Raw genomic sequence first — 13,072 nt, 5'->3', positions numbered from 1 at the left:
GTCTGGCGAATAGGGAGGCCAATCCACGCCGCCTCCTGTATGTTTCGGATAGCCCAAAGCAATCACACGATCATCGAAATAGTCATTCAGGAAATTAAAGACGTCGGCCGTGCGATGTGGCCGGGCACCATCTTGCATAAACCACGAGGTGTTCGCAGTGTCGTCTAAGGCAGTTTGTACCGCCACAAATTCACGAAGAATGTCCAGATAGCGTGATGCAGTAATAGTTTCGGATCTGAAAAATGGGCCAATGATTCCTTTGGAAGAAATGGCGGCCCAGACCAGTACTTTTTGAGGATGCAGGGACGATGGGACTGCAACATGGGGCTTTTCGGTTCCCCATATGCGCCAGTTCTGTTTATTGACGAAGCCGTCCAGGTAAAAATAAGCTTCGTCAGTAAACCAAATGCTGCCCACATGCATATCGCCGTCATCAATCCTGTGCACTACATCGTTAGCGAATGTCTCTCGTGCAGCAATGGTAGCGGCGCTGAGGGGTTGCCGCGTTTGAATTTTGTATGGATAGAGGTGTAAACTCTGGCGCATGAGACGATACGTGGACGTTGGCGTCATTTGGACCGCAGCTGCAACACGGCGAACGGAAACCCGAGGCCGCTGTTGGATCACCTGCTGCACTAGCTGCGCGTTGCCCTCTGTGGTTGCCGTACGCGGTCGCCCTACCTTTCCAGCACGTTCATCCGTCACGTTCCCAGTCCGTTGAAATTTTTCAAACAGATGCGTTATTGTATCGCTTTTCGGTCCTTTGGTTACATTAAACCTCCGTTGAAAACTTCGTCTTGTTGCAACAACACTGTGTTCTAGGCGGTGGAATTCCAACACCAGAAAAATCCTCTGTTCTAAGGAATAAACCATGTTGTCTACAGCACACTTGCACGTTGTGAACAGCACACGCTTACAGCAGAAAGACGACGTACAGAATGGCGCACCCACAGACTGCGTTGTCTTCTATATCTTTCACATCACTTGCAGCGCCATCTGTTGTTGAAAATTGTAACTACTGTAATTTCGAAAGTTTGTCCGCCTGAAAGTGTACTGTTGTCCCAAGCATATTGCAACAAACGGTGTATTTCTATCGCTGCTCGTTTAGTTTTTATTGCCGTTTCAAATATACCGGTCATTTTTGAAACACCCTGTAGTAGTGTATGGAATGCCGGTGCGATGTGCGGCTGCACGAGCGCTGACTTCCCCGTGCATAGACGAACCCGCTACAGTCTCCATTTCTCAGCAGCATTACGCCTTGTGCTCGGTCGGCCACTACAGGGTCTATCGTCTAAACAACCCGTGGCTTCGAACTCGAAATCATTCTCGCCACAGCTGCATTTGTCAACGGACATTTACCTGTTCGAATCCCCTTCCTGTGGCGATAGGATCGTAACGCTGAACTAGCACATTCCCCATTCTGATAATACAGCTTCACTAAAAGCGCCTTTTCAGGTAACGTCAACATTCTGCGACTGCTGGCGCATCTGATTCTCTCTCTCATTACAGCTCTTTTTATACACGATTGTCATGCGCAGTCAGTGACGTTTTGCTGTCCAGCGCCATCTGTCGGACATTTTGTGAACTTTTTTTTGTTCTAATAAAACCCCATATCATTCCAAGCATGTGTGTCAATTTTTACCTCTCTATCCACACTATTCAGTGGTTTATTAAGTTTTCAAATTTATACAGACTTTTTGATCACCCGGTATATTCCTTGGGCACACCTCCTGTGATTATTCCTCATTCCAAAAATGCTGTTGTGTGAAAGAAGTGGATAGTTCAAAAGCCTCTCTCGCTGCAGAAAAATCATTTTCAAAAGCAGCATTGTGTCAAGTAAAAGTGCAACCACACTATATGTGGACTTCGACTAAGAGGAAAGTACACGACTAGGAGATACCTGAGCGACGGTCTGATAGTATCCGGTGCGCACTCCCTTACTGCTGACAACACTGGTTACAGCCAGACGTCGATAACGCCTTTGAAAACATCGTTTGGCAGCCAGAAACACGGCAGATAAGCACAAACAACGGAACCGAGGTGCGTCTCCTGGAACTCATAACGCTGCCAGTACAATGTTTCCACATAGGAACTACTGTACCAAACGTTTCAAACTAAACAACTTGCACAGTTGTCGCCCAAACAGTCCAGCTTCCGACAAAAACAACCCTGGTAATACGTTGCAGTTATTGGTAAGTCGTAAATCCCCCGAGACCAGCAATTTCTCCCACCTAAATAAAACTCCTTGCTTCGGTGAAGAGGCTAATGCCTGTATCAGTCTGTTTCCAATGAACAAACCTTCTACCTGCATTCTTCCAGTCAGGAACTGTATCGCCATGGTCTAGTGTCCGTTCGTGCAGTTTCTTCTAGGGGGTTCACTAGAATACAGACTGCAAGATTCCAAGTAACTACCACAAAAAGGTTAAAAATTACTAAGTAAATAACTGCTTTACGAAAATACCCTTCTCTTACGATGAATGTTCGTATGATGAATCCATTCTCCTCTCCGTAAGAGTAGAGAATCTGACACTGACAGATTCACTGAATTATACGATGCTGCGTGCGACGTTCGATAAAGAGCATTACTAGTGCTATTAGCCGCTCTTGATCCGTACTGTTTCACAAAACAGTTTTTATTCTCTTCACGGTAGAAAAAGATCGTTCCGCTTCAGACGTTGTCACTGGTATTGATACCGGTATCGTTTTCAGGAGCTTCATTGTTTCACTGAAAGGGTCCTGCAAATTACTTTCGAGCAGGAACAGCACTTGGAAGCGTTCTAAACTCATTCATCGTGTCTGAAGTTCCGTTTCCAGGTTATTGTATTCAAGAAAGGGATATTGCACCTCTACGGCAGCGTTTGGAGAAATTGTCTTTCGTACTAAACGAAGCGTTTGAAATTAAATAAAGCTACAGTGATGAGATGCCCTTTGATATCAAAATGTTCTACAACTTGAGCGACAAGTGTTTCGCTGACATCCTTTGCAGCAATAGCTTTTGCAGTTTCGTTTTCCTATCTCTGTCCCTTCGCAGAATACAACATCTTTCTCTGCAAGAGAATCGTGTCAATGATCCTACATCGGATATCTTGTACGGCTCTTTTGAAACGTACTACCTCTTTTTGTACAGTCAGGGAGCCAACTGTTCGTTTTTGTAATTCAAATTGCTCTGAGCCCTATGGGACTTAACATCCGAGGTCATCAGTCCCCTAGAACTTACAACTACTTATACCTAGCTAACCTAAGGACATCACACACATCCATGCGCGAGGCAGGATTCGAACCTGCGACCGTAGCAGTCGCGTTGTTCCGGACTAAATCACCTAGAACCGCTCGGCCACCGTGGCCCGCTTTTTGTAATTGACTGTACAATATGTCAACGTGTGCTATAATGCGACTGAGTATAGACAATCAAAAGTTCAGACAGAGCCATCTTGTTTGAGTAATTACATCAGTTTGTCGAAATGTAAGCTCAATTTGCTCCAGGCATCCAGCAAGTGACTCCGTTTTCACGCACAACCTGCACAGTTCTTGCCGGCCGCTGGTGGCCGAGCGGTTCTAGGCGCTTCAGTCTGGAACCGCGCGACCGCTACGGATGTGTGTGATGTCCTTAGGTTAGTTAGGATTAAGTAGTTCTAAGTTCTAGGGGACCGATGACCTGAGATGTTAAGTCCCATAGTGCTCAGAGCCATTTTTTGCACAGTTCTTGGTTTAAAATTCCATCCCGTGTCGGAAATATGGAGGGCTTTCCTGTATGCTATGCCAGTTCGCATCGCCGTTCGCTGTGAAGAACACTGGCAAAAAATAAGAATCTCAGCAAGCAAAAAATTTTTAAAGTCCGTATTCTGACACGTTGCATGGGTTAAAATCAGATTCAACTTATGGCCATAACGATGAATGAAACAGGCATGTTTAAAATGCTCTTTCAGAAGAGTCAATACACATATCTCCTGCACCCTCGTACATGTGAGAAGTAAACTGATCTGAATTATCTGGAGTGTCCCAGCAAAGTTACTTTAGGCGATTATGTTAACAATTTGCGTCATGTTCTCGAGGAGTGAGGTTTCGTCCAAAACGTTTCAACAGGTTTACCCTCAGACTAAACGTATCTGATAATCACGAAAAGGTGAAATTTTTGAAATATTACTTGCGTCTCATCTGCAGTAACTGACGCAAAGTCAACAGTAGCAACAATTTCCTTTCTTCCCCGGTCTCGATAAACATCCAGCATTTTGAATATGTTTAGAAATGCCTTTGAAATCAGTAATCGGCAAAAGGTAATCACTAAGTGCAGCATCAAACTCAGCAGTGAAATTTATAAGACTGCGGAAATTTCCTGTATTTGATAAATAACTATGTTGTCATGACTACGAAGTGCAAGCTCAAAATCACCACCAAATTTGAGACAATCCTCAGTTTTAGTGTGTACGTAACGATGTTTGCGAATCTGATTTTGTCTCTCAACCGACTTCCTATAAGCAGTGTACAGCTGTAATCTAATATCGTGTTTCCCTAAAATATGGCACTGAAGCTGTTCAGTCACTTGTGATTTGGAACGTTCGTGTTTATTTATGTGCTGTGATATATGTCAGAGATCGTAAACGCTTCTTAGAGTCAAAGTCGTTTCGAATCCAGCGTTTTCTTTTGCAAACAACAAACACGGAAAACCGTACACAGTATCACAACCACACATCCAGTCTACTTTCCCGTAAATGTCCAGTCTGAAAATTCTTACAATTTCTTTACTTCTATTTTCATTTTTCTGGACTGACTTGTTATCGGCGTTGGACTCCCTAGGTCATTGGTACGGAGTTTACCTTCATGCTACAGAGAAGAGAAATTAGTTTCCCTAAGCCTATGCACTGAATTATTATACATATTGAGTTAACACTGTCGACATGTATACCTGAGAACTAGCGTCTTCAAACTCACAGCTGCATATCGAATTCTAACGCGTGACTATCGGTAAAAGCTGGTAACGATACTACGAGGGTAAATCAATTATTATCCGCAAAGTAGTTATAAAATTTTATTTTAATCAAATATGAAACTTACAAGAACATCGTTTTTCGACATCGTCTCCTTGTGTTTCAACGCGCTTGGTCCACGTTGTACAAGCTTCCTGATGCCCTCATAAAAGTAGTTTCTCGGTTGAGCTGCGATCCAGGAATGCACCGCTTCTCTAACTGCTTCGTCCGAGGCAAATCGATGGCCCCTTAATGCCTGTTTGAGTGGACCAAACAAGTGACAGTCAGAAGGAGCAAGATCGGGATTATATGGAGGATGATCCAGTACTTCAAATTTGAGTTTCTGGAGCGTTTTAGCAGTGTGGACAGCAGTATGCGAACGAGCATTGTCGTGCAACAACACAACACCTTTTGACAGCAATCCTCAGCGTTTGTTTCGAATTCCAGGCTTTAGCCTGGCAGTAAGCATCTCACTGTTAACGTACACTGATGTTGTGCCCCTCTCTCCATAATGTTCCAGTACTGGACCTTGTGCGTCCCAAAAAACCGTAAGCATCAGTTTTTCTGCGGACGGTTGGGTCTTGAACTTTTACTTGCACGGCGAATTTGGACGTTTCCATTCCAAACTCTGCCGTTTACTCTCCGGCTCGTAATGGTGGATCCATGTTTCGCCACCAGTAATGATCCTATCAAAGAAGTTGTCCCCTTCGATACCATGGCGATCCAAATATTTTTTTGCAAATATCCAAGCGCGTTTGCTTATGCAATTGTATGAGTTGTTTTGGGACCCATCTTGCACAAACTTTATGAAATCCAAGTCTGTTGTGGATGATTTCGTAGGCAGAACCTTGACTAATTTGCAGACGATGTGCCACTTCGTCAATAATTAATCGTCTGTCTAAGAGAAGCATTTCACGTGAACGTTCAATGGTTTCTTCATTTGTGGCGGTAAACGATCGTCTGGCTCCTTCATCGTGCGTAACACTTGTGCGAACATTTCGGAATTTTTAAATCCATTCGTAGACACTCCGTTGTGGCAAAACTATTCCCGAACTGTACCGAAAGTCTTCGATGAAATTCGGCCCCTGATACCCCTTCCGACCACAAAAAACGGATCACTGAACGTTGCTCTTCTTTGGTGTAAATAGACAGCGGAGCAGCCATGATTAACAGCACGGCAGCGATAACGAACCTAATCTAGCAGCTTGAAAATTGCAAAGATATAACAACATATCAACAAAGCACGCGTCACTAACGTAAAACGACAATACTACAGAAATAAACAAAAATGACTACATTGTGGATATAATTGACTTACCCTCGTAGTTACTTGACTGCAACAAATGAGACAAATCTCCTGCCTATCGTTGCTGAGTAAACTCCTGTTGTTATTGCAGTTTCAGAAATATAACTGCTCGCAGGGATCAATCACATAACAGATATTACGAGGGCAGTTCAATAAGTAATGCAACACTTTTTTTTTCTCGGCCAATTTTGGTTGAAAAAACCGGAAATTTCTTGTGGAATATTTTCAAACATTCCCGCTTCGTCTCGTATAGTTTCATTGACTTCCGACAGGTGGCAGCGCTGTACGGAGCTGTTAAAATGGCGTCTGTAACGGATGTGCGTTGCAAACAATGGGCAGTGATCGAGTTTCTTTTGGCGGAAAACCAGGGCATCTCAGATATTCATAGGCGCTTGCAGAATGTCTACGGTGATCTGGCAGTGGACAAAAGCACGGTGAGTCGTTGGGCAAAGCGTGTGTCATCATCGCCGCAAGGTCAAGCAAGACTCTCTGATCTCCCGCGTGCGGGCCGGCCGTGCACAGCTGTGACTCCTGCAATGGCGGAGCGTGCGAACACACTCGTTCGAGATGATCGACGGATCACCATCAAACAACTCAGTGCTCAATTTGACATCTCTGTTGGTAGTGCTGTCACAATTGTTCACCAGTTGGGATATTCAAAGGTTTGTCCCCGCTGGGTCCCTCGTTGTCTAACCAAACACCATAAAGAGCAAAGGAGAACCATCTGTGCGGAATTGCTTGCTCGTCATGTGGCTGAGGGTGACAATTTCTTGTCAAAGATTGTTACAGGCGATGAAACATGGATTCATCACTTCGAACCTGAAACAAAACGGCAATCAATGGAGTGGCGCCACACCCACTCCCCTACCAAGAAAAAGTTTAAAGCCGTACCCTCAGCCGGTAAAGTCATGGTTACAGTCTTCTGGGACGCTGAAGGGGTTATTCTGTTCGATGTCCTTCCCCATGGTCAAACGATCAACTCTGAAGTGTATTGTGCTACTCTTCAGAAATTGAAGAAACGACTTCAGCGTGTTCGTAGGCACAAAAATCTGAACGAACTTCTCCTTCTTCATGACAACGCAAAACCTCACACAAGTCTTCGCACCCGAGAGGAGCTCACAAAACTTCAGTGGACTGTTCTTCCTCATGCACCCTAAAGCCCCGATCTCGCACCGTCGGATTTCCATATGTTTGGCCCAATGAAGGACGCAATCCGTGGGACGCACTACGCGGATGATGAAGAAGTTATTGATGCAGTACGACGTTGGCTCCGACATCGACCAGTGGAATGGTACCGTGCAGGCATACAGGCCCTCATTTCAAGGTGGCGTAAGGCCGTAGCATTGAATGGAGATTACGTTGAAAAATAGTGTTGTGTAGCTAAAAGATTTGGGAATAACCTGGTGTATTTCAATGCTGAATAAAACAACCCCTGTTTCAGAAAAAAATGTGTTGCATTACTTATTGAACTGCCCTCGTACTTAGTCCACTGACATTAATGTGACCACCTCCTCTGTTCGACATCAACCTGCAATAACCACACACAGACGGCAGGTGGCACCTCTATCAGGAGTAGGGTGGGGGGATACATAAAGCGCGTCGGGGGATGCGACAAACAGTGCGATCGTTGTCGTAATGCGGAAACGGAACGATATCTGACGTCCAAAAAGCATGATCATTGGCTTTCCGGCCAAGGGTGGAAGCAATTTCGAAGTGGGTAAGTTCGTAAACTCTTCGCGTCCCGCCAGGGTTACAGTACACAGTGTATGGCAAACTGACGCTACCCAGAAGCGACGTCCAGGCAACTGCGGTGCAGTATGGGCCATAGATGAGAGGGATAAACGACGACTGAGGAGATGAGTTCGAGCAAATAGTCTTGCAACTGTTAAGCAACTGACCGTCCCGATGGACCAAGGGGCCATCAACAGCGTCTCATGAACGACCATTCAGTGAAAGTTGCTGACAAGGGAAACTCCCTATCGCACCCCCCCCCCCCCCCTCTCCAGTGGACAGCCCATCAAAACATGAACACAGATCAAGCATAAAAACTGGAAGAAGGCGTACTGAAATTTGAAAAAAGAAGCAAAAAAAAAAAGAAACACTGAACGGTACAAGCCCAAGATGTGCAACATCGAGCGAACTACCAGAAGCATGGCGTCGTGATTGTGTGGTCACCGTCTTGGACTGGGAAGCGGTAGATCCGTTTTCAATCCTCCCTCGTGGCCCTTTTTTTCACAAAATTGTGAACTTTCCGGCCAGTCACTGATGTTTCTACTCTCCTTCTGTAATCTTGGCAGTTGTCATACTATACATTGGTTACAGAATATGAGTCATGTGGTAAGAACGTATTACCGTGGCAAGTAAATGTGGTAAATTGTGAGAGCAGGTGAGATGCCGTATAGACCTCTCATAGAAATAAAAACAACAAATAAACGGGTGTAAATTTTATTACAACTAAGGCATTCAGGAATCAAAACTTCCAAACCGGAATAGAAAGAGTTACAGCATGTGGTACTTTTGTAGGTCTGGAGGTCCCTTTCTTGCACTTCGCTGTTGCAAACGAACGTTACACTATGACACAGACACAAATTTGAATACAGAGCACAGATACATTAAGGACTGGACGGACAGTTCATAATTTTGTGAAAAAAAAAATTATGGGCCTCGGATCTCCCCCTTCGCAGTCCAACACCGTAACCACACATCTAAGACGGCCTGGCTGTATAAATTCGCACTAAATTGCACATCTTGAGATTGGACCATTCACTGTTTCTATTTTCCTTCTTTTTTCACAGTTCAGTGCACCTTCTTCCTCATTTCATGCTTGATCTGTGTTCAGTTTTTGACGGGCTATCCACTGAGTCTAATCTTCCTGACAGATTAAAACTGTGTGCCGGACCGAGACACGAACTCGCGACCTTTGCCTTTCGCGGACAAGTGCTCTAAAGCTGTGAGGACGGGGCGTGAGTCGTGCTTGGGTAGCTGAGATGGTACAGCACTTGCCCGCGAAAAGCAAAGGTCCCGAGTTCGAGCCTAGGTCCGGCACGCAGTTTTAATCTGCCAGGAAGTTTCATATCAGCGCACACTCCGCTGCAGAGTGAAAATCTCATTCTGGCTATCCACTGAGTCATCTTGCCACTAACCTTGTGAGTATTGGGTCCGGGTTCGCACGAGACGCCTGGTTCATGCACCCATGTTGACTCCTGTGCATCGGTGACTAACTTTAAAATTGTACACCCATACCGCAACTGGATGTCCATGAGTGGCGACAGGTGGCCTTTTCAGATGAATCATGTTCTATACTGTCTCGGATAAATGGCCATTCACGTGTATGACGTGGAACGTCTGAAAGCAAACACCTTGAAAGAATCGTTGGAAGGGGAATGTTTTCGTAGCATTCGCTGGGTGTTCTGCCCATTCTGGAAGGTACAGTGGACCAACACAAGATCCTTGGGGACCTTGTACACACCTACATGCAGTTCGTTTCTTCTCGGCGTAATGGCATCTACCAGCAGGACTGTGGAACTTATCACACAGTTCGCAGTGTGCGTGCGTGGTTCGAACAGCATCAGGATGAGCTTACCGTACTCCCCTAACCACCAAACTCACCGGATTTAAACCCAGTCGAGAATCTGTGGGACCACCTCGATGGGCCTGTTCGCGCCATGGATCCTCAACAGTTACATTTCAGAACTTCAATAACACTCTCTTTGCACGTCTGGCAGCAGTCCGCTCTGCAAAAGGTGGTTGTTAATACCCATAGTACATGTTTTCATTGCTCTCTGAACAACGCTTAGTTATTTTTATGTCTTTAGCAAAGTCCATGTCTCATTACCTTAACTCAAAGGTGATATAAATCTTTCCGTTTTAGGCACATGTGGAACTTACTTTCGGTAACCCATTTCGTTTACCAAAACTATCCTAGACCATATTTATTCTTCTGCTTTTTTCTTCTTGTCCATCCTGTCATCATTTTGGACAGTCCTAAATATCGTAACTCATAAAATCTTTCTGTGTCTTATTAATATGTTCTATTTTCTTCTCAATATGAAGATTATAGGTTATTTTCTTTTATTAGAATACATATGCAAGTCTAGTTCCAAACTTAACCTATTTACTTTTCTCTTAATTTTTGTTCATTCTTACCACAGGTGCAGAGTAGGTCGTTATCAACAAAGAGGTGTTCCTTCAGTATAGTGCATTAATACAAGTTCGTTAGTCATTCAGTCGGTTTGAGGATCTGGAAATTTTACGTACAGCTTCTGCTAATACTTTTTGTAATTTACCTAACTTTCAATCCAGAGCTTCCCGTTATCCTAATAAAATACAGTGGAAGCTGTAGAATTGGTGGATGTATTCCTTAGCATCAGTCCCTGTTTATCAAGGGTTGTAACTCAAGATTTTGTTGAAATTATTAATCCTACGCAAAGTGGTTATTTCAAACAGTTGTTCTGATATTTTATGCTTAATTTGATTTTGTCGTAAGAGAATCACTTTTCCTTCTCAAGTGAGGCACAAACATCACTCACAACAACCTGCCTTTGCCCTACATCGTTACCTGTTGGTCACTGTAATAGACATGTAGAGGTATTAATACTAATTTAGTGTCATGTTTTGTTAAGAATAAGAACTATTTCAGAAACTACTTATGGTTTTGCAGTTGAGCAATATGTGAAGTAAGAAATTATCTTTCCCTATACAATTACGACATTCGTAAATTCCAATTACCCTGCGTTTAAAAGTAGTAAAAAGCGCTATTGATTAGAGATTTTCAGCCTATATTTATGGTAATTTTAGAGTACCCTGCGTACAAAAGGATATCAACAGCGCCACCTATAGCAGGATGAGAACGCGCCTTTCATTACAGTCATGTCTTCTCGACACCACGGCACAAAGTAGGAGAACTGAATTAAACAAAAACTTTACATACACATGTTGTCACAAGGCAAGAGTTAGCCTCGTAAAACATGCAAACATGTCAAATATGAAAGCACGAAATATTTCACAGGAGTCGGTCAGTGATTCACAAATATCGATTTTCCTATGAAGTTGATGCCAAGGAAAAAATTGCATTTTTGCGATACGTTTTGCTACAAATTTTTTACAAGTAATTTCTGTCCGTCATCATCACCATTATCATTTTTGTGGCGGCGTTCGTAGCGACAAACAATTCGCTGTAGAAACGGCTTACGAAGTCACCGCCACACTTTTAATAGCGGGCCGACCGGTCCGCTGGAACAGTGAACAGAAAGATGAAAACCCAAACACTCTGATTAAATAAAAGTCGGTACTTATCTTTATTAACGAAGATACAGAAACACAGTAGTGGACTCCGTGTCTACAGAAATCTGTCTAGTTCGAGTCGGAGCGGCTAGGTCAGCGTCGGCTGACAACAAACAACAAATCTGCTGCGATGCACACACAACTGACTAGCAAGTACACAATTCGGTGGCGAGTATACAACTGAGCGGCGAATACAGAACTGTCCTAGCGCTCGCGACTCCAGCGCTTAAGAAACCAGAAGCCAGCGGTGGCGCGCGCAGACTTGCGGCGATTTCCTGTCTCGCTGGCGCTGCTTATGCGGACGGTGTCCGGACTTTGATGCTGCCAACCTTTTGGCAGCGGGCTCGGGTGGCATTACTGGCTAGGATATAACACTCCTCCCCCCCAAATCGCCGCACCGTCATTGAATAATGACGTGGCGAGCGTCGACGGCGGGGGAGGGGTCTGGCCGCAGGCGTAGCAGAAGAGACCGGGGCGGAGACTGTTGTCGGTGGCAGTCCCCGGTCCGCACCCCAGCATTGGCTGCGCGGGGCCTCGGGAAACGCCGACTGAAAACCGAGGTCAGGGTGCACGCCTGTGACCACGGGCGCAGCTTCTGGTACTGGACGCGACGGGGCGTCGGGACCCACGAAGAGAGGCAGCGTCTCCTGACGCTGCCTCGACGGCTGCCGAGTGGGCGCCGGACAAGGCGCTGCGGTGTCAGACTCCTTGGGGGTGCCCAAGGAAAGCGGCTGCAGGACAGGCTGCACAGCCACCGCTTGGGAAGGCGGCCCGGCTGAGGGGTCGACGTCCATCAGCTCCGAAGGCGGTGGCGACTGAAGAGGGACCGCAGGCGCCGGAGCGACCACCTGGGGCGCTCCCGGATGAAGCTGCGCGGGAGGCATCAACGGGACGGGCTGTCGGCGTGGTAGCGGCGACGGCTGCTGCTGCTGCCCTGGGGGCGGCAGCGAAGTCGGAAGGCGCGGCTGGAATCCGCCGCGGACCAAATCTGTGGACAAAGAACGAGCGGCAGAATCCGGGCGGCCAGCGCGGCGCAACTGGTTCTGATGCCTCCTGTGCACCCCAGTAGCACCTTGAACAGTATAAAAACCGCGACCCTGGACACTTATCACGGTACCACGTTCCCAACGACGGCGACCGTGATAAACTCTGAAAAAAACGGCGTCGTTGCGCTGAAAACGCGTGCGATGCTCAGAAGCGGCGGGTCGATCCGGGGGGTGCAACAACCGTAGTAGGGTGCGATGACGACGGCCGTGGAGAAGCTCCGCAGGCGAAGGGCCGTCGCGTGGCGTGGTCCGGTACGACGACAGGAACGTGATGAGGGCCTGCTGACGAGAGTGCGTAGCACGAAGGCGGTCCATATGATCCTTGAATGTGCGTACAAAACGTTCCGCTGCACCATTCGATTGAGGGTGGAACGGCGGAGTAAGAACATGGCGAATGCCATTGGCAGAACAAAAACATTCAAATTCAGCAGAGGTAAATTGTGGACCATTGTCAGACACTAAAACTTCTGGAA

At 45.9% G+C, this 13,072-nt stretch overlaps 2 protein-coding genes across 2 annotated transcripts in view; one reads left to right on the top strand and one right to left on the bottom strand.

The window, feature by feature from the left end:
- LOC126199202 (bumetanide-sensitive sodium-(potassium)-chloride cotransporter) overlaps positions 1–13,072 on the top strand; it is a 316,749-nt gene that overhangs the window by 11,701 nt on the left and 291,976 nt on the right. The window lies entirely within an intron of this gene.
- LOC126199621 (uncharacterized) overlaps positions 1–13,072 on the bottom strand; it is a 51,861-nt gene that overhangs the window by 33,029 nt on the left and 5,760 nt on the right. Inside the window, exon 2 of the mRNA XM_049936548.1 lies at positions 12,065–12,541. Coding sequence (XP_049792505.1) covers positions 12,065–12,541 — 477 coding nt within the window. The remainder of the gene's footprint in view (positions 1–12,064; positions 12,542–13,072) is intronic.

Source organism: Schistocerca nitens, chromosome 8, assembly GCF_023898315.1.
Source record: "Schistocerca nitens isolate TAMUIC-IGC-003100 chromosome 8, iqSchNite1.1, whole genome shotgun sequence".
NCBI classification, from domain to species: Eukaryota; Metazoa; Arthropoda; class Insecta; order Orthoptera; family Acrididae; genus Schistocerca; species Schistocerca nitens.
This window is presented reverse-complemented; position numbering and strand designations above follow the sequence as displayed.